Below are 22,655 nucleotides of genomic sequence, written 5' to 3' on the forward strand. Positions count from 1 at the left end.
TGCTCCCAACAATCTGGGGGCCTCATTTTACCAACTTTGGAAGAATGGAAGGCTGATTCAACCTTGAGCAGGTTGAGATTTGAACTGCTGGCAGTGGGCAGAATTAGCCTGCAATACTGTATTCTGACCAGTGGCTCTTATAACAAAATATTGAAAACCTGAGTATATCTGATGCTTTGATTCAACAGAGAAGGTACTGGCTCAAAGGATGTCTGATACACAAATGATTTTGGAATAAAAACACTTGATAAGATAGTAGATCTTGTTGGCTTATAGTCTTATTAGTATTATTTTTATATTATAAAATTAATAGCAATAGCACTTAGACACACACTCACACACACATATATTTATAGATAAATATAAATATAGATGTGGATGTAGATATACCGGTTCACAGTACTTTATAACCCTCCCTAAGTGGTTTACAGATAGCACTTAGACATACACACATACACACCATTTCACAGTGTTTTAAACCCCTCTTTAAGCAGTTTACAGAATCAGCAAATTGCTCCCAACGATCTGGGGTCCTCATTTTACCGATCTCGGAAGGCTGAGTCAACCTTGAGCTGGTGAGAATTGAACTGCTGGCAGTCAGCAGTGAATTAGCCTGCAGTACTACTTTCTAACCACTGCGCCATCACGGCTCTTAGTGGAACCCACGCATGGAGCTTTGTCCAGCAACTGGTTAACTTTTAGTTTTCCAAGCACATATCCAATTAAACCTAGATGATGATGATGATGATCGTAAAAATCTGTTCGTTGTTGGCTGACATGTTGCGACTTTCCTCTGTGAAGTAGTCGCTACTTTTTTTTTTTTAATGCTAGCTGAAACAGGGAAATAATTTTTGATGAGTTGGCTTCACGGAGCCGTGTTCAAGATGAGGACAATGTAAGGCTGATCTGATTTTCCTGGAAGTCTGAAAAATATTGAAATGAGATCATTTGGGGGTGTTTTTTTTTTTCCCTGCAGGAGGAACAAGCGAAAGCAATCCTGTGTTTAGCCCTGCCATCCGAAAACAGCTTCGCAAAACCAGACTCGAGATACTGCACAAAGAATACGAGGTAAAACTATAGCAAAAAAGGGAATTTCAGAATTATTTTATTGAATTAGCATGACTAACGGGAGATGGCATGCATATCTCTATGTCTAAAAGGGCTTTTTTGCAGCAAAGATGTTTAAAAACAGATCCGCCAAATTTTGGAAATGTAATCAAGGACCGGGCACATATTACCACACGTGGTGGACATGTTCAAAAGCAAAAGAAAAATTTGGATAAAAATGCACACATCATTAGAAAAAGTGTTAAAACAACATATAGATTATAAACCAGAATTATTTTTGTTAGGCATAAAGCCAGAAAAATATGAGAAAGGAAATTTATATTTAATATTACATGTCTTGACAGCAGGAAGAATTGTATTTGTACAGCACTGGAAAAATGACGAAACACCTACAGTAAGAGTAGAATATAATAAGAATTAGAAATAGAAATTAGAATAGGATTAGGATTAAGATTAGAAATAGATTTAGGAATAGGAATTGAAATAGGAATTGAAATTGAAATAGGAATTGAAATAGGAATTGAATTGAATTGAATTCTTTATTGGCCAAATGTGATTGGACACACAAGGAATTTGTCTTGGTGCAAATGCTCCAAGTGTACATAAAATAAAAGATACCTTCGTCAAGAATCATCAGGTACAACACTTAATAATAGTCATAGGGTACAATAAGCAATCAAGAAGAAGCAATAATCAAAAAAATATTAGACTGTGAAGAAATGGAAAGACTGACGTTGAAGATAGAAGAAAAAGAAGGCACTATTTTTGAACTTGGGAATTTTTTTACAAACGGTTAGACCACAGAGGTAGAAACTAGGAACTGGAAAAATAATATTGTGTAAGCAGATTAACCCAGACAACACACTGTTCACAAAGTACTTATGTATGTAAAGAGCAAATGTATTTTTTTTTTTAAAAAAAGTGCTTTTTTGCATGGATGTGGATGCGTTTGAGGATCTACCCACAGCTTTGCGAGGGGTAGGTGCAGCTCTCTGGTGTAATCAATCAGGAAGGGGGGTGGAAATCGCACACAGATTCAAGCGTGTGCTTTGATGTGTGTATTTCTAGGGACGGGGGTGCCTCAACTTACAACCACAACTCGAGTCCCATTTTGTCGCTAAGCAAGACAGTTGCTAAGTGAGTTTTGTCCCAGTTTATGACCTGGCCGCAGTTGCTAAGTGAATCACTGTAGCTGTTAAGTTAGTAACACAGTTGCTAAGGGAATCTGGCTTCCCCATTTGACGTTGTTTGCCAGAAAAGTCATATGACCTCATAAATACATGACAGTTGCCAAGTGTCTGAATTTGGATCACATGACCATGGGAAAGTGTCAGAGGTAGTAAATTAAGTCAGCTTTTTCAGTGCTATTGTAGCTACAAATAATCACTAAACAAATGGTTGTAAGTTGAGGACCACCAGTGCATTCTGAGGTGATAGAATTGAATTAGAATTAGAATTAGGAATAGAATAGAATAGAATAGAATAGAATAGAATAGAATAGAATAGAATAGAATAGAATAGAATTATTTATTGGCCAAGTGTTGTTGGACACACAAGGAATTTGTCTCGATGCAAATGCTCCAAGTGTACATAAAAGAAAAGATACGTTCGTCAAGAATCATAAGGTACAACACTTAATGATAGTCATAGGGCACAATAGAAGATTACTAAGCATGTGCTGGAAGCTTATTGAAAAATGCTATTTCAGTATAAACTATCTTTTGAAAAAATAGCAATTATTGGTTGGAACAAAAGGGTCACCTCAATTACCAGTGGCCCATGTAGAGATTCCCTGAAGGTACTCTGCATATAATTAGTATAGTTTAGAAAAATGCCAAAGAAACAATAACACCCTGAAACATTTGAACAAAATTGGTCTATAGGCTGAAATGCTACCACCATGCGTTTCCTTATTACCAAATCCAGCAATTTCATCTTTCTTCCATCCTGCCCTCACTTGTCCCCCAAAATGCTTCCATTGTTTCGTGCTTTCCTTCTAAATATTTAACAAATTATTGCACGTGATGTTGTGTACCTGAAATACTAGATCTCCTCTTTTCCTTGGCACATCCAGCAAACATATATATTAGATATTCAACAATTAACTTTTATGTTGCCTCAGATCTAAGCGCTTTAAATCAGAGCAACTAAATCAGATCTGCCTTGCTCTGCTATCAGAAATAAGATTGTGACGCAGATGATCCTTTGGTACCATGTTTTTCTGAAAATAAGACAGGGTCTTATATTAATTTTTGTTCCCTCAAAATGCATCAGGGCTTATTTTCCTGCTAGGTCTTACTTTCAGGGACATACAGTATTAAATGTGGCTGATGATCTTAACTGGGGCTTATTTTGGGAATAGGGCTTATATTGCAAGCATCCTGAAAAATCATGCCAGGGCTTATTTTCCGGTTGGGTCTTATTTTGAGGGAAATGGTATGACCCAGCAGAATTGTGTATCTCTTAATGGAATCCACACACACGTGTCCATTTGGTGAAACCCTGAAATCTAGAATAATGTTTTATCGGATCCTGCACTACGGTCACCCTTCAAAGCTCTCCCCGAGAATTAAAACATTGTGCTTTCAACTGGTATGGTTTTATCTGCGGACTCTACTTCACTCTGGACCTTTCATCCCTTAGGACGAGATAGAATCGCTACAGAAAGAGCTGGAAACTCTGAAAGGAGAAAACCTCAGCCTGGAGTCCCAGCTTAAATCTGTCCTGCACCCAGAGACCTTGCAGAGAACGCAAGAGAGTCCACAGCCTTCCGACAATGAGCACAAAGTGGATGCTGAGACTTTGGCAGCGTGGACCCAGAAGCTTCAGGCTGCAAATGATATGTATGAGAAAGTGAAGGAGGACATGGAAAAATTATTGGAGGTAATGTGTGTTAATGCAACTCAGCGGCCGTCTATGCATTGACAGTTGACAGGGTTAGGGGCCAAAGGCGATTGGGGCCTTAAGTTCTCTAAGTGTAATGCTCTATTGGTAGTCCCAAAGGTTCTTTTTTCAAGAGGCAAGTGGACTTTTCTTGTTTTTCTTTGAAGATGTTTTTGGCTTCTCATCCAAGAAGCTTCTTCTGCTCTGACTGGTTGGAGGGGAAGGGAAGGATTTATACTCCTTGCAGACAGCTGGTCATTTGCAGGACACAGACAAACCTCCAAGTGGCCTCAGCGATTCTCTATAAAGAATTGCAAATGACCAGAATATAAATCCTTCCATTCCTCACCATCCAGTCAGAGCTGAAGAAACTTCTTGGATGAGAAGTGAAATGTCTTCAAAGAAAAAAAAAGAAAGCCCAGTTGCCTCTTGAAAAAAGCACCTTTGGGACAACCATGACCTGGATGATTGAGAATCTTCATAGACTTTTGCTCTATTAATAGCAGAATAGCAGACTTGCAAGATTCTGCTGTTACAAAGGTAGCATTGGTAGTCATGCTTCTTGTCTGCATCATCTTGAAGGGCTATACTACAGTACAGAAAGCAAGCAAAATAAAGATTCAGGAATGGTCAGTTGACCTCATGTTCTTTGATCACAGTCTAATATCCTATTAAATGAAGAACATTTTTGCAGAGTGATGTACTTTTTTTATAGCTTTATTGTAAGATCAAGCGGAAATGCTGCTAATGGCCCATAAATAGGACCAGGCACCTCATTGCTGTACAGTTTTCTCTATCCACGGAATTATGTGGCCTCCCTCAGGATCAAGCTAACTGATGCCCTCCAGCTAATTTGAGCTTCATCTCCTATCGGGTATTAGTTCTCAAAGACCCATGCTAGGAGATTGCACGACCATTTTACTCCATGATATCTCAAAGTGTGTGCATTTCCATGCCTCTAACGTCTGGCAGTCTTCATTAATAATGGCAGAGAAGTTTCACAAGATATCAAGCTCCAGCAATAATTTAAAAATGTCGTTGCCCATTAAACATGAAAATTCTTGAGAACATTGGACGATGCTACACAGATTCCTCCTGTTGGCATCACAGGGGAATTTCATACATTGCAAAGATGAACTGCAGGTGAGAAATTTATCTGTTCCCCTGTATCAGATTTAGTTTATTCAAAGAAAATTAAAATATACACCAAAATGTTAAAAACATATATTTTTAAAAGAAAAATAAATAAAAAATACAAAAAACAAGACATTCAAAAGAAAAAGTGTCTTTACAAAAAGATTAACTCACAGACACATAACGTCCTCCTTAGTTGAATGCTGATTGATACAGTACAACGATGTTAGTTTCCTATCCCTTGGGGAGCAGGCCAAAAGAAGAATTTTAAATTACCAAATCTGTTTACAAATTGTTAGCCTGTCATTTATATACTATATTAACCATAGTATAATTAAGAGGAAGAACAACAATTAATGTATACAAGTAATAAAAATATTAATTTTTGTCTGAAATGGTATCGGGCAGCGGTGGCAAACTTTTTTGGACTCCTGTGCCAGAAATTGTGTGCACACCAACGCGCACACACTCGCGTGCCAGCACGCAGAATGCAATGCGTACCAGCCATGTCCCCTGTGCATGCGCACGCAATCTCCCCACCCCACCCCCTTATCTGCACTGCACCTCACAGCTGATTTTTTGACTGATTTGAGGTCTTTTTTGGCCTCCCAGCGGCTTGGGAAAAGCCTCTACAAGGCTTTTCAGGATGAATTATAGGCCCGTTTGTCACTTCCGGTATTACAGGAAGTGACAAAATGGGCCTATTGTCCTGAAAAGCCTTGCAGAAGCTTTTTCTGAGGCCAAAAAAGGCCTCAAACCAACAAGAAAAAATCAACTGTGAGGCGTGCGCATGTGCAGTGAGGTAAGTTTGCCTTCGGCTCGCATGCCAGCACAATTGGCTCTGTGTGCCACTTGTGGCATGCGTGCCATAGGATCGCCATCACTGGTATAGGGTCTCCTGACTGAGGAGTGGGTTGGATTAGAAGGCCTGCAAGCTCTCTTCCCACTCCGTTGTTTTGTTATATTCTGTATACATTTCACAAATGCCTGAAGGTTTATTTCCTCAATAACAGCCTAAAGGAAACACATTGACTGTCAGAATCACTTGCCTATTTTGTCCATGGATCCTTTTCTTGCCAGTCCAGGAGCTGCTAATTGCATTAGGCTGCTTTCCTTTTTTTCAATATCGATGACCTGATTTCATTTCAAGGATTCCAATAATCTATCGTGTGGCTAAGAGAAGGCTGACAACCTTCTGTTTTGCACTGGCTCAGAGACACAGGCCCTCCCAGCCTTTCTAGGGCTAACCAATAACTGAAACAGGGCCCTTGGGTCCTAGTGATTTAAAAGGGACATTTTAGGGTTTAAAAGAACTTGCCCTAATCATTTTGTTGGAAGAAGGAAAGGGAAGGAAAGGAAAGGAAAGAAGGAAAGGAAAGGAAAGGAAAGGAAAGGAAAGGAAAGGAAAGGAAAGGAAAGGAGGAAAGGAGAGGAGAGGAGGAAAGGAAAGGAAAAGGAAAGGAAAGGAAAGGAAAGGAAAGGAAAGGAAAGGAAAGGAGGAAGGGGGAGGGAAGCGAGAGAGGAAAGGAAGGGAGGGAAGCGAGGGAGGGAGGAAAGGGAGGGAAGCGAGGGAGGGAGGAAAGGGAGAGGGGGGAGGAGGAAGGAAGGAAATTAAGGGTAACAGCATGCCACCATGAACCAAACCAATCGTGCCAAAACCCAAGAACATCAAAATTTGACAATTGGTAAAATTATCAAGAAGGAAGGCATAAACTTCCATGTTCAGGAACACTTTCTGATTGTAATAATATTTCATGACAAGACCGATGAAAACCAGCTAGACAGAATCAAATTCATTTAGGTTAGCAAAAAGAACTTTATGTCTCTGTGTGTAAAGCATTACTTCCCTTCCTTTTTCAACAAGGAGAAAACTTGTTTGTCATTGAAAAAGCTACAAGACAACACTTGGTAACTAAAAGATAACTAATTTAGATCGTCTCTCTGCTTAAATTAGTTGGGAAAATAATGTTGATCTAAATAGCTGTGCCGGGATTGAGTACATGCAGTCCTTGAATTATCACCATTCATTCAGTGGCCGTTTGAAATTACAATGGCAAAAATGTTTGGATATATTGTAGAATTAGACAAAGGGCAAAAATTTAGGGAAAGAAACTAAGTTGACAATGGCAACTGCTTATAAGGAAAACTTATATAAAATGTTTTACAGGTGGCACTTGCCACCGGCGAGATTAGCAACGATGTTTAAAAACATGTCCGCCAGATGTTGGAAATGTCATCAGATTCGAGGCATGTACTATCATATGTGGCGGACATTTGAAAAAGCAAAGTATTACTGGACAAAAATACATACAAGGTTCAAAATGTTGAAGCAGCATATAGACTATAAGCCAGAAATATTTTGGTTAGGTATCGTATCAGACAAGTATAATAAAGGGAACATATATTTAATACTACATGTTTTGACAGCAGCAAGAATCGTATTTGCACAGTACTGGAAAAATGAGAATATACCTATAGAAGAAGTTGTAATTAAAACAATTGTAGATTGTGCAGAAATGGACAGATTGACATTAAAGATAAAAGAAGAAAGGGAAGATAAAAGAAAGGGAAGATACAGAGTATTTCCGAACATGGGATTTGTTTTACAAATGTTTGGATGACAGAGGTACACATTAGGAGTTAGAAAAGTATTATACTAGCTCAATATCCGTGCTTCACTATGAAACTTTGTGGTTGGGCTTAGTTTTGGGGGAGGAAAATAATTCTGCCTCTGCCTACCAGCATCCATCAGTATTCAACTGGCTAGCATCCTGTCAGTGTTTGAGCGGGCTGTTTGGAAACTGAAAGAGTATTTGCTGTATGAGCAAGAGGGAGACAGCAAGGAGCCTGGGTGTGGCTTAGCTCAGCTGTTCTGTACTAAAGCTGCTTCATGCTGTGAAACTAAAACTGAAATTGAAACTCCTCTCCTCTGCTTGTGTTTAACATTTGGAAGAGATTTCTTTTCAGGTGGGGAGGGGGAGTAGAACTCCTTAGAGCGTGTTAATAATAATACATGAAATACTAATGCTCTGATGGTCATTTTGAAAAATCCTTTGTTAGCGAGCACCTAGAAGCCAAGAAGAACATATGTACCAAATTTCAAGTTTGTAGGCTTTACGGTTGTGGAGATTTTGTGATGATGTATGAATGGTATTTCACCCTTATATATTTAGAAGAAGAAGAAGTAGAACAGCAAATTGACCCAGACAGTGGTTCACCAAGCCACTTGTGTATGTAAATTGAAAATGTATAAATAAACTGATAAAAAAAAAAGAAATTACAATGGAACTGAAAAAAGTGACTTAGAACGTGTGATTAAAATTTGAGTGCTTGGCAACCAGCTTGTACAGATAGTCCTGTATTTCCAAAATACCTTTACAACAAACAATATAAAATCCATGCAGTGCTCATCCCTGGGGTACTTGTCAATCAGAATGGAGCTGGGCGGGAACTTGGAAGTCTTCTAGTCCAATCCCCTGCTCAAGCAGGAGACCCTATACCAGTGGTGGCTAACCTTTTTGGGCTCCTGTGCCAAAAATGGTGTGCGCATTAGCACATGCGCACTCGCGTGCCAGCACCCAGAATGCATTGCATGCTCCCCCATGCTCCTTGTGCATGTGCATGCAATCCTCCACCACCCCCTTCCCTGCACTGCGCCTCACAGCTGATTTATTTTTCGGCCTCCCAGAGGCTAATAGAATAATATGCCCTTTTCCTCACTTCCGGCATTACAGGAAGTGACAAAATGGGCCTATTTTTTCCTGAAAAGCCTTGCAGAGGCTTTTCCCAAGCCTCTGGGAGGTCAAAAAAACCCTGAAACCAGCAGAAAAATCAGCTGAGAGGCACCCACATGTGCAGTGAGGTAAGTTTGCCTGTAGCTTGCATGCCGGCACAAATGGCTCTGCGTGCCACTTGTGGCAGACGTGCCCTAAGTTTGCCATCATGGCCCTATACCATTTCAGACAGGTGGCTGTCCAATCTTAAAAACCTCCAGTGATGAAGCACCCACAACTTCTGGAGTCAAGCTGTTCCACTGGTTACTTGTCCTCACAGTTAAGAAATTTCTCCTCAATTCCAGGTTGCTTCTCTCCTTGACGAGTTCCCATCCCTTGTTCCTTGTCTTGCTTTCTGGACCTTTGTAAAAACAGATTGACCCCTCCTCTTTTTAATGACTGTGCTTCAAATACCAGAATACTGCTCTCCATGTCACCCCTGGTCCTTTCTTTTCTCTAGACTAGCCATACCCAGTTCCTGCAACCGTTCTTCATATGTTTTATTTGGCACAGTAGATGGAAAGCGCAATGGAAAGCAGCTTTCAGGATGTTCTAAATTTCTTGATACAATATGTGTGCGCCATTGCCAAGTTGGACTTATTTGGACTTTATTGTTTTTTTGTTTTTTTAAAAAAAGTTTTATTCACTGAGTCACAGGATTTGTGAGCGACTTGGCTTGCCACAAGGCGTCCTTCCAGACGTGTAAAATGGCTAACAAATGATTGTCATGAATTTTGTTCTCTGTGTGTGGGGAGAGGGAGGGGTGTGTGTGTTGTAGGTATGTGTGTTTGTGTGCGTATGTATGTATGTGTATAATATGTATGTATATATATTTATCTTATTTTTATTTATTTGATTTGTCAATCGCTTACAAGATAATAGGTATAAGTATAAACATGAGTAAGAATACAGGAAATAGGTACGAATAAATGGGGACAATAGGACAGGGACGGGAGGCACAACGGTGCACTTATGCACGCCCCTTACAGACCTCTTAGGAATGGGGGGAGGTCAATAGTGGATAGTTTGAGGTTAAAGGAGTGGGGGGTTTGAGGTTGTAACAACAAAGTTAGGTAGTGCACTCCTGTGTGTGTGTGTGTGTAGTGTATGTATATGTGTGTGTGTGTGTGTGTGTGTGTGTATGTGTGTGTATATGTGTGTATCTGTATGTATATATATATGTGTGTATAATGTATGTGTGTGTGTATATATACATATACACAGATGAATATATACAAATATGCATACATATATATATATATATATACATATACATACATACATATATTATATATACACACATATACATATGTATATATCTTTAAAAAGAAAGTCTATGCCACTGAGTAATCTTTGTCTGCTTGGAAGAACATAGGGTAGAAGTTGTCCAACATTCATTTTGCTGATACCTGCACACCGTGATGTCAATCCATTTAAAGAATTTAGTCGCGGAGTGGAGACAGGAAACATTGAATTGCCATTAGTGTATCTCCTTTAATGACCGTCAGGTTGAACTAACACAGCTCTGCTTATTTCCCTGGATAGCAGCCTCGCGGCGTATTTTGGAATTATGAATTAAAAATGTCTGGTCTCTTGTCAGTTTCCGCCTTCCCCTCTCCCAGGGTAATTTTTAAGTGTTGTCTCTGTTGAAGGGGGATCTCTAGGACTAGAGAATAGGTCTCGGCCATCGCTTGTTGTTACATTTCATCCTCTCCTTCTTAAAATCGGCCCTGGTTTGAATAGACGTGAGTTTTGTTGACGTTAATAATTTTACTTCCACGTAGGTGAATAAGAAACTGAGGCTTGAAAATGGTAGCCTTGCAAGGGAGAACTTGCAGCTGAAGGCTGAGGTTGGAAGCAGGTCGCCCCAGAGGTATGTAAATATTTAAAACCTTTTCCATGCATTTTTCATGGGCCTGGGCTTAACTCTTGGTGGGCCAAAGGGGAAGGTGCAATGAGGTGAGGGAGCCAACATGGATTCTAGGCAGTTTCTCCTTTTGGCATTTTGTAGGCTGCTTACAGGATCGGCCCAAATTGGTTTCAAATGCATATATTTTTTTAAAAAAAAAATATGGAACATGACTAACTTCTCCTTCCCAATACCTCTGTGCACTTCTGTACCTTTAATACAGAAGAGGCTCATTTTAAATAAGCATATTGCACCTTGCTTTTGTTGAAAAACTATTGCCCAATCTGTTTGTATGTATGTGTATATCTCTGTGTGTGTATGTATGGTGTGTGTGTGTGTGTGTGTGTGTGTGTGTGTATAATATATAAAATCACAGACTCACTCTCTATCTCTCTCTCTGTTTCTCTCTCACACGCACATACACAGTCAAATTGGACTCTGGACTCATGGACTCTGCCAAATTCTGCAACTTTGGAAAGACATAACTTTTTTTTTTTTTAGAGTTAAATGAGATCTTTAGGAATGACAAATTAATAATAAACTCCACGGCTGGATGTTTTGGTTGTTTGTCCTTTCATAGTAGATATGCCGCTTGCAATTTAACTCATCCACCAACTCTGATCATAAGCATATAGAAAACAAACTGAGGGAAATAGATAAGATCAAGAAAGGGAACGGCATAACTCAACAAACATAAATTAAGTGAACAATTCAGGATCAGAGTGGGGCAAGTCTTGCTTGAGAGAGAATAGCAATAGCACTTAGACTCTTATATACCGCTTCACAGTGCTTTTATAGCCCTCTCTAAGCGGTTCACAGAGTCAGCGTGTTGCCCCCAACAATTTGGGTCCTCATTTTACCCACCAAGTCAACCTTGAGCCTGGTGAGATTTGAACTGCCAAATTGCAGGCAGCTAGCAGTCAGCAGAAGTAGCCTGCAGCACTGCACTCTAACTGCTGCTCCACCGTGGTTCTGGTTCTAGAATATTAGAACTAGAACATCTTCCTAGTTCTTCCCTCAATTGGGCTTTTTAGAGAAGATTAGCCTTGACCTCAGTTCATAACATGGGATCGGACCGTGGAGAACACCATTTGTGCACTCAGTAAAGGATACTTAATCAGAGTGCAGCTAGGGCACCAGTGTCAAATTCGATCTCATTGAGGGACACATCTGGGTTGTGTTTGACCTTGGACGTCTAGGTGGGCGTGGCCAGAGTGGGCATGGCCAGCTCAACATCACTCATGTCGGGGGCATCTGTGGTGGCCCGGGCAGGGCTGGGAGGGATCCATTGTCTGCAGCGGAGGAAGGCGAGACCAGGGAGAGCACCAAACCCTTGTCTTCCAGTGGAGCCTTGCTGTCCCTCTCAGGCCATCTCCGGAGGACCTCCAGACAGTGGCGTAGGCTGTCCAGAGCCCTAGGCAGTGGAGGGTAAGTGCCCAGCCCTGCCCTCGAGCTCCCAGGTATCGGGACCCCACAGCACTGCCCAGCCCTGATTCCCCAAGGGGGTGCCTGGCTGCGCTTACCAGGCTGCTGCTGTTGTTCTTGCTGTCCTTGGAAAGGTTGCTCATGATGTGTGCGGGAGGGCAAAGTGTGTGTGATGACCTGGGGTGTGGCACAAAAGCAACAAAGTCACAAAAGTAGGCAAAGTCCCTTTAATTCCTCCAACTTGGCCTCCAATGTCCAGTTATCATCGGCTGGAGAAAAAACTCTCCCAAAAACAGTTTTTAAAGGGAAGAAATTAAGTCCAAACCCAAAGTAAATATAGATTATAAATAAAAACCACACCTGCAGCAATTAATTTGACAGGGCAGGATAAGGAATTGCAGACTTCAAAAGACAATGAAACACACAGAGTTGGGAGGATGCCAGAATCCAGATAAGACTTAACAAGCAAAGATAAATTCACACTTTGCTTCCAGCAAGGTGCTGTGAGCAAACACCCTTTTTAAATCCCGTTTTCCCAGCTGCAAGCTAATGAAGGGAATCAGGGCCGTTTTCTCCCCCGTAACCCACGTAACTCACGTTGCTCCTGTCTCCGTTCCTCCCTGCGTGCCCTAGGATGAAGAGGGGGTGGACCTGGGTCTTCCTCTGAATGCCCAGCCGGACTGGGCCCTTCCCCCCGTTTCTTCCACAGCCACCGAAGCCACACTCCCACTCCCTGTCAGCTGCTCGACCTCCCCCTCAGAATCAGATTCTGACAGGAGCGTGACAGTGTGTGGATCAGAGGGAGGTTGGTCCTTCGCTGCTTCATACACACACACACACAAACACACATATATACAGGTAGTCTTCGCCTTACGACCTCAATTGACCCCCAAATTTCTATTGCTAAGTGAGACATTCAGTGTGAGCTTTTTTCCCCATTTTACGACCTTTCCTTGCCACAGTTGTTAAGGGAATCATTGCAGTTGTTAAGTTAGTAACCTGTTCGTTAAGTGAACCTGGCTTCCCCGTTGATTTTGCATGCCTGAAGGCCCCAAAAGGTGATCACATAACTCTGGGGCGCTGCAACCGTCATAAATATGAGTTAGCTGCCAAGAACCTGAATTTCAATCACATGACTGTGGGGATGCTGCAGCGGCTGTAAATGTGAAAAATAGTCATGTTTCAGTGAGGTAACTTTGAACGGACACTAAATGAACTATTGTAACTCAAGGACTCCAAGTCTCTCTCTCTGTGTAGGTAGGTAGATAGATGGAAGGAGGGAGGAAGGGAGGTAGAGATAGATAGAGATAGGTGATAGATGATAGGGAGGGAGAGAGAGAGAGAGAGAGAGTAGACAGATAAGGTAGACAGACAGACAGATAGATAAATAAGGTAGACAGACAGGATAGCCTGATAGATAGGGGAGAGAGAGAGGTAGGCAGACAGACAGATGATAGCTAGATAGGATAGTTGGTAGGTAGGTAGGTAGGTAGGTAGATGGATGGACAGACAGACAGACAGACAGACAGATAGATAGATAGATAGATAGATAGATAAGGCAGGCAGGCAGATGAAAGCAGAAGGTATACAAGGACTTGTCATTTAACAATTTCATCCCTGTAGTGACTGAACAAGAGCTATTCATCAGAGCAACATATAATTGCTCCAAATGAATCCTCCTTTTTAAAAAGAAAGAAAGAAAAAGAAAAACCCAAGCCCTTCTAAAGGATGGCGACAATTACTGAATTTCATATTGGCATTTTTATATTTGACAAGGTGACATTGCGGATGAAATGTATATTGTAAAATGCGGCTGGGCTGTAAGAATGATTGAATGTAAATATTTCAAGATGTGGACCGCTGTTCAAATGTTATCATAAATCTCTGCCATTGTTTTAGGGGATAATTCTTCATGCATATTTGAGTTGAAAGGATAGGGCCAATCCCTAGAAGAGTAATCTGCTTGGTTATTGCCTTTGTACTGCTAATGGTTTCATTTTCTTCTCCAGACATTTTTTTTTAAAGAAAAGTATTCTCTGCTCCATTTTATGATACAAAGTTGAGATGATAGATAGATAGATAGATAGATAGATAGATAGATAGATAGATAGATAGATAGATAGATAGATAGATAAAGAAAGAGATAGGCAGATAGCTGGATAGGCTCACATGGTTAAGATGCTGGCTTGTCAATCAATCTAGCCCACATTTGAGACCCAAGTGATGGGGTGAGCTCCCGTCATTTGCTCCAGTTCCTGCTAACCCAGTAGTTCGAAAGCGGGCAACCAAAAGTAGGTAGATGGGTACCACTTCAGCTGAGATGATAGATGATTAGGTAGGTAGGTGGTGGATGAAGACAGAGAAGGGAGAGAGAGAGAGAGAGAGAAGGGGGAGAGATGGAGAGTGAGATAGCCAGATATCTGAACAGTACAGTGGCTCACATGTTTAGGATGTGGCTTCTCAATCAAACAAGTCTGCATTCGAGACCCAAGTGATGGAGTGAGCTCCCATCAGTTGCTCCAGCTGCTGCCAGTCTAGGAGTTGGAAAGCAGGCAACCAAAAGTAAATATATGGGTACCACTTCAGCTGAGATTACTGATAGATAATAGACAGACAGACAGACAATTGATAACTGGTCCCAGGGGTTGATTGTAGCTACTTCATCCATGATCCTATGCCTTGTATCAGCTGCTCTGCTCTTTTTTTTAAACAAACTTTATTAATTATACAACTAAAATGTCAAACAAACACATACACAACACACAGAAAGAAAAAGAAAACAGAAAAAAAAAACGATTAAAAAACTAGCAATTCTATTATCAACAATCTATGGTTCCTTGTTTGTTATCAATATTGGTGACATATTTACAAATACATCTTATTGCAAGTATATAATTGCTACCTCTTTTACATTTTACGGTGTTTACTAATATATTTTCTATATTTGTTCTATCCAATCATATCAGCATTCACAGCTTTTATAATATTCTGATGTTTCTTTTTCCTTAAGTGCTAAGGTTAATTTATCCATCTCGGCACAGGCTGTTATTTTCTGAATGACCGTTTCCTCTGTTGGAATATCTGCTTGTTTCCAACACTGTGCAAAGGTTATTCTGGCTGCAGTAAGAATGTGCCATATTATATATTTGACTTTTTTTAGAAAGTTGTCTATTAAATATCCCCAGTAAGAAGAATCAGATAGTACTTGCTGAACTATACCAGTGACAAATGTGCAGCTGTACTGATTCATTCAAAAAAAGAAATTTAGCTGAGGCTGTTGGAAATACCTCAATGTTTTATGACTGGAAGAGATGGGAGAGTTGTCCGTGCTTGTGCTGTGCAAGAACTGGTGCTAGAATGGATGACGTCCTATGATTTAATGACAGTCCACCATGTAAAATTCTGTGTCTTAACTCTGTGGAGTTAAGTTCTATGTTCAAAGTCTCTGTATCAAATTTTGGAAAGATTTTGATACAGCTATGTGCCTCTAATTTGCAGAGGAAAATGATTGGCTACCTATCTGTTACTCGCCTTCTTGTTTCTTTATTTCCAAGTCAGTGGAACTCTGTGATTTATGCTGGGTTCAGAAATAAATACAGGTGGTCCTCAACTTTCGTGTTGGTTGAGTTTTGGCCCATTTTACACCTTTTTTGCCACTTTAGTTAAGTGAATCACTGCAGTGGTTCAATTAGTAACCTGGTTGATAAGTGAAATCTAGTTTCCCCATTGATTTTGCTGGTCAGAAGTTTGCAAAAGGGGATCACGGGACCCTGGGGCACTGCAGCCATCGTAAATATGAGTCAGTTGTTAAGCCTCTGAATGTAAATCATGTGACCATAGCGATACTGCCAAAGTCATAACTGAAAAATGGTCCAAAGTTACTTTTGTCAGTGCCGTTGTAGCTTCAGACGGTGACTGAATGAACTGTTGTAAGTCGAGGAACATTTATAGCAGGCATGCCAAGGCCTGCAGGCTGGAGGCGGCCTGCGCAGTGTTTAGACCTGACCCGCCACCTTGGAAACAATGAAGGACCAGTCCATGGTGCTTCTACCAGCAAAAACAACTCAGGAGGGCCCCCAACACAAGTGACGTCAAGCTGGCCAGGTGCACCCATCCCCCCGAGGTCAAACACAATCCTGTGGCCCTCATTGAAATTGAGTTTGATCTATAGTGTGTTCTCTAGATTATCTACCCCAGCAGTACCCAACCTTTCAGGCACCAGGGTTTTGTGAAGAGAGGTTTTTCCGCAGACTGGAAGGGGCATGGCTTTGTGTGCTGCCTGCATCCTGTGGATGGGGGCTTTGCTTGTTTGCATGGCCCGGTTCCTGGCATGCCACAGGGGGTACCAGTCCCCAAACCAGGGGGTCGGGGATCCCCGGTCTAACCCTGTGATTTGGATGAAGTTGGGTGGAAAGAAAAAAATTGGCCCAAAGTCACAGAGTGAGCTTCAGTGACTGAGGGCTGCCTATTATCAGGTCTCCTGTCACATCTGCAAATCAGAAGCGTAAAACACACCCTGAGAAAATGTTCCCGAGCTTTGTGTACTGTAGGAAGAGTGTTCTTGCCTTTTCTCATGTATTTATTTTTCCTTCATTTGAGTGTGGCCCAGCTTTCAGCATGCCATGAACCATAGCGGTTCATGGACCAGGAGTTGGGGGGCCCTGATCTACCCCGTTCTTTTGATGCTACCTCTAGGAAATTGTATTGACAATAGTACGTCTTGTCCATGTTGCATCCTTCCTGTAATTTTTGTCGGATTGTTGCCGCTTATTTATTTGTTTGTTTGCTTGCTTGTTTACAGGTTAGGGAGGTTTACCGTGGCAGCCCTACAGACCAGGCTGGAGCAATGTGAGCAGGAAACAAACCGTCTTAAGAAGGCATTGGAGAGAAGTGACGCCTACGTAGAAGACTTGGAGTCCCAGATTGCACAGATGAAGCGGGAATGGGACCAGAGGAAACCCACAAGCCTGGAAAATGTAACTGCTGTCTCCATGGAGGATAAAGACTGTGAAAGTCCCCCCAGCAAGGCTGCCCAGAGCACCCCAGAACCCATCGATCCGACCTGTTTATGCACTAGTCATACCCCAGCCGATCTCGAGGAGCCCGCAGGACTTTTAGGGAGCAGCAATGATGTCTGCTTAAATTCAGCTAGCCAGGCTTGTTCAGATGATCCAGTCACTCCAGAGCCTGCTGGAAGAGATGTTTTTCGAAGCTCTCAAGAGGGTCTTTTGGACGTTGGCAGCTCTGACATGGACACTTGTTCAGAGCCAGCCTGGGATAAAATTGAGGACTGTGCACCCTATAAAGAAGAACTCTACGATCTTCCGGATCCGTGCACTCCGTTGTCTCTCAGTTGCTTGCAGTTAAACACTCCCAACAATAAGGAAGACTCGGCTGCGAAAGAGGAAAGCCAGAGTGAGCCATCCACCTTCCTAAGGAAATTGGAATTTGAGGATTTTGGAGAGGCCTCTGACGACTGCAACAAAGATTCCCCGGAGCACAGTGTAAGCAGTTGCGAGAGCAGCGAACCTAAGGAAGGTTGTTTCTCTTCGGACAAACCAGACTTTTGGAACACGTGCCAGCCGCGTTATGGCGAGAACTTGGACTTCGAAGGCTCAGAGCCTAACACGGCCACCAGCGACTCAGCTGAGTCTTTGCCGAAATTGAGCGAAAAGAGCCACAATCCGGGTGTGCTGAAAAAACTGCACTCCATTCGCTCATCAGAAATGAATCGCACCAGGACGTCTAGCGAGGCGTCCATGGACGCGGCTTACCTTGATAAGATCTCCGAACTGGATTCCATGATGTCCGAGTCGGACAACAGCAAGAGCCCCTATTACACCTCCAGATCCTCTTCCGACTTGGATAATTCTTGCAAGGCGACCCAGGGTCCTGACCACTCAAATGAAAATGGTAAGAACGAAAAGGAAAGGAAAGAGCCACGTTCGCTAAAGAGTCCTCTCAGCAGGGAGCATTCGGAAGAGAGCAGTGAGTGGAAATATGCAACTTTTTCCATCCTTTCTCCATCGTCGCTAGACACCACGGAGCCTTTCCCGCTCTTTGCAGTCCGGACTTCTGAAACGAGCGAAGTAAAACCTCAGAGCTTCTTGTTCCAGAGGGAGCTTTCTCCAAGTTTTCTCTTTAGCGGCTCTCAAGGACCTTTTGACGAGAATAAACTCGGCTCCTCTCTATTTAAGGTGGCTCCTGAGCTCCAAAACCTCCATAATCAACTCCAGTCTCCTTGGTCATCATCGTTCATACCCGACAGAAAAGCGAAAAGCATCCATTCATCGGCCAAAAGGAAAATTCAGAGCAGCCTGTCTAGTGCAAGTCCATCAAAAACCACCAAGAACTGATTTGTTATGTCTTCTATTTTGTTTTTTTAAGCAAATATATAAATATATATATATATAGTGCCCAACGTGGAAAATGTTCACATTCTCACTCTCCACCTTATCTCTACAGGAGAGTCTTCACCGGGCCTCCTTTGATCTCAGTCTGTCCAATAGTTGAAATGCTGAGTGATGGAGCTTGACTATTCTCTCTGTGTCCCAAATGTAGAGCTATCCATTGAGAGTTCTTCAGAACGTGCATCCCTTGATGTTCTTCAAGTTTTGATATCTTGGGTTATTTTTTTAAATTTAGGTTATATGAAGTCCACTGCTCTTTATATGTCCAGTTACTGAGTGTGACAGATCTTCAAAATGGTTCAGCATTGAAACCAGTCTTTTCTCTAGGTAAGGCACCTCCGGGACAGCTGTGTAGCTGCTTTCCTTAGACAACATTGATGGCAACAATTACCTAGCCTGGCTTCGTATAAAACCCAGCTCTGAGAATTTAAAAAAAATGTTTGCCTCTTCCTTAGCTGCATGAGTCAGTCTATCTCTGTGCTGAATTATAGCTTTTAATGTGTAGCTGTTAACATTTTTTTTCATTTGACAAGTCTTTAGTTTGGGGAAATGTCAGTTTGCTTCATTTGGAAAATCCAGAGGTTTTTTGTTTTTTTAAAAAGAAAATTCGGTTAAACACTGCTTTTAATTCTCTCCTCTCCCTACTCCACCCGATCACTCCCCTCACCCCTCCCACCCTCAGTGGTCCATTGTTGTACAAGAATATGTGGTTTGTGTCTGTGTAGTTCATCAAAAAAAAAAATAGGTTGGTATGCTAATGGCTTGTTTACCGAATGTGCATTTTACATGAATACTGTACTGTTTTACATTAATACTGCATGATTTTTCTATGTGGAGTGAATAAAAAAAAAAAGTCACGAGCACCGTAACCATTTGAAGTGGCTTCGAGTATTCAATTAATGCAGAAAGGATTGTGGACTTGTATAATTAGAAATCCTTTCTGAATTTTCATTAGTTTGTTTCCTGATAGGAGCGTGCAGACCTTTTTGTCAAAGTAGGATAATACGAGTGTAGTTGATACAGCTGCGTATTAACTGACATTCTGGATATATGTAACTATATGCCGGTATTATCTATAATTTCAAACAATAAATGGATCAGAATCTGCATGGGACCAGTCCAGATTTGGATCATTTTATCAGGAAATTCCACCATCAGGCATTATATAAACACAAATGGCTCTATATTTTTTGTCACAGTATGTGCACAGTGTGGCTATGTGAGACGACCCAGGAGCAAATACAGTAAACAGAAGTTTGCATTTAAATAGTGGTTTTCTACAAAGAATATATACATACACGTAGTTTAGTTCAGACTTCAAAACAAGCAGCAAGCAGCAATTACAGCACTGAAGCACAAACCGAGAGAGATATGCCCCAACAAGGCCTCTTCTTATTACAGGCTCTTAAAGTGATATTAGCAGGGATGGGATTCCACCAGTTCGGACCAGTTCTATAGAACCGGTTGTTAGGATTCTGCGCAGTTCAGAGAACTGGCAAATTGTGCCCCTGGCTGGCCCCTCCCCTCTCTGCCTGCCCCTCCCCTCCCAATCAGTCCATACTGTGCATGCCTGACATCGCGCATGCCTGACATCGCTGACTAGATTCTTCCCCTGTCCAGTCACCCCTTATTTCTTTTTCGTATTTCTTTTTCCCCACTCCTGACAATTAGCTGTTTGCAACACTCCCTTGCCTTTCCTGAAGCCCAGGAGGTCCAAAAATGGGGGGAGGGCTGCAAAAAAAGAAGAAGCCACGCCCACCCAGTCGCATGGTCATGCACACTTAGTCACGTCCACAGGCTGGTTGTTAAAAAATCTGAATCCCACCCTTGGATATTAGCCCCAAAACCTTGCTGATTCATTCCCAGCATGACATCATCATAGCAGATGGTCAGCTCTTAGAATCATTACCCTGACACCTTTTAAAAAAAATTTCAATAAACTAGAACAAAATTAACAGGCAAAGTAAGACTTCATCCAAATAGGTGTGGGAATTCTTGAGCTACGCTGTACAAAACCTTGGATATTTTACATGTCTGCAGCTCAAGATTTACAAGTGTAGCAAATTCTTCTCAGTGCTGGATCTACGAGAAGTTGAGAGACCTTTTGACAAGAGATGAGATGTTTGGGAAGAAGGGTAATGCTTTTACTGAAAGTGAACATACATTAGTGCCCTAAAATCAAAACTACGTTGTTTTTAGTGGAAATTGATTTCTTTGTGTAAATCGGCAAATTCTTTGTCGGATAGGAAAATGAAACATTGGAAATGACATCATGGGGTGCCATAAAGTTATGGGTCTTTTATTGGCAAACCTGGAAAAGAGTATTAACCGTATCAGATTAAGGGTGCATAGACTTAATTAGACCCATAGCAAATACACATGGAATAGCAACAATGTACATGGAATAGCAAAAGTGGGTTACCAACTGGCCTTCCGTTTTATTTATATGGCAACCGAGAATGAACAGAGTTATTATATAGAATGCATCCTCACAGAATAAATACGATCTTACGTGCTGACACCAGAAGGACATGCCTAGCTGGAGATGTTCAGAAGTGCCAAAGCATCTCTTAAACTCAACGGGGACGTAAACAAAAAAGCAGAGCACCCAGATAGTCTGCCTGAACATCCCGGCAGCCATGATGCAATTATGTTGGTAGATGTTGGTATAACCTTAAGGTTTAAAGTATTCAATTTGGTCAAAAGCTGAGATTGAAAAGGAGATTCCAGAAAGGATAGAAAGGATCTTTATGAAAGAACAAAGAAGCCAGATATGTAAACAGTGCACCATGATGCACTGAAGTGAAGGAAACTTCAATTGAAGGTGGTTAAACACCGAGGCTGGGTTTTTGAGGAAGTCACTTTAGAGAAAACAGAATATCTTCCAAGCTAGCAGCTGTTTTTTTTTTTTTTAATAACATACAGGGTTCTTTTCACTTCTTTATCCTGTGTTGCCTTTCCCACACTCCCATCAGTGTAAATCAGGGCTTTGTTTGTGACCGAATAAGGGACTTCCTTTCTATACCTGGTGGAGCAAAGCACATAATTTTGCAGTGTTGTTAACGTCATCAGAAAGACCTTCCCAACTTGAGAATGGAAGCAGCCAAAGGAAAAATTGCATTCAACAACTATAGGATTTAAGGGAAAGTGGATTATCAGAATGGATTTTAAAGAAAACTCCAAATCCTAAATGTAGGATGATCTTATTCCATCCTCCCTATAATTGCAAACTGCTATACTTGTTGCAATAGGCTAATGCAGTTACTTGTCAAATCCATTATCTCTGTGAAATAGGTCATATACTAGTTTTCCCTTCTCATATTCTTGCGCATAAGAAATAATGGCATACTAGCTAAATTGAGACACCTAACTGGCATAACCTTTCTAATCACTATCTATAATATTAAGTGGCTGAAAAAATGGAAGGGAACAGACTTTCTAGAAACTAACCAGAAAAGAAGCAAGGATCTTTACGATAAACCTTTGTTTATTCAATTGTAAGGTGTTTCAATAAAAAGCCATTTTTATATGAAAAATTGATAGTTTTCTACTTAAAAGATGAGGTTTGACCCATCCAAAAGTAAAAAAAAAAAGTATCAATACGTTGTTTCTTTGCAAATCTGATGACCAAATCAAAATTCAGAGGTAACCATGACTAATGAAAAAAGTCTCAATTTCTTAAGCTTTTGATTCCAATAATAATCAGATAATGTGACGGTTTCAAGATTAACAGGCTTAGTATACTATTAACACAGATCAAAATCTTTGTTTATGGCTTAATAAAGGGGCTATAAAATTCCTTATTAGGAGTGCAACTTTTATCAGTTAAGGAAGTTATCAGAGAAGTCATGGATACCTCTGAATTTTGATTTGATCATCAGGTTTGCAAAGAAGCATAATATATCGATGCTGTTTACTTTAGGATGTTGAAGGAAGTGTCACAATGTTAGGAGTTTAATGTATGCTTCCTAGTTATTAAAAGGAAAGTTCCACTTGAAGTGGAGTAATTGAAGCTTTTACGAGTTCAGCATCAAATCAGTTAATGCTTATATT

The 22,655-nt window shown here is 41.1% G+C and overlaps 1 protein-coding gene across 1 annotated transcript in view; it reads left to right on the forward strand.

The window, feature by feature from the left end:
- The window catches only part of OBI1 (ORC ubiquitin ligase 1), a 38,740-nt gene extending 19,269 nt beyond the window's left edge, over nucleotides 1-19,471 (forward strand). Inside the window, exons 3-6 of the mRNA XM_026705291.2 lie at nucleotides 977-1,068; nucleotides 3,712-3,951; nucleotides 10,643-10,731; nucleotides 16,994-19,471. Coding sequence (XP_026561076.1) covers nucleotides 977-1,068; nucleotides 3,712-3,951; nucleotides 10,643-10,731; nucleotides 16,994-18,548 — 1,976 coding nt within the window. The 3' untranslated portion in view covers nucleotides 18,549-19,471. The remainder of the gene's footprint in view (nucleotides 1-976; nucleotides 1,069-3,711; nucleotides 3,952-10,642; nucleotides 10,732-16,993) is intronic.
- The last annotated feature ends 3,184 nt before the right edge of the window (nucleotides 19,472-22,655 follow it).

The sequence above is a fragment of the Pseudonaja textilis genome, chromosome 8 (assembly GCF_049901715.1).
Source record: "Pseudonaja textilis isolate UNSWEBS1 chromosome 8, rPseTex1.2, whole genome shotgun sequence".
In the NCBI taxonomy this organism is placed as follows: Eukaryota; Metazoa; Chordata; class Lepidosauria; order Squamata; family Elapidae; genus Pseudonaja; species Pseudonaja textilis.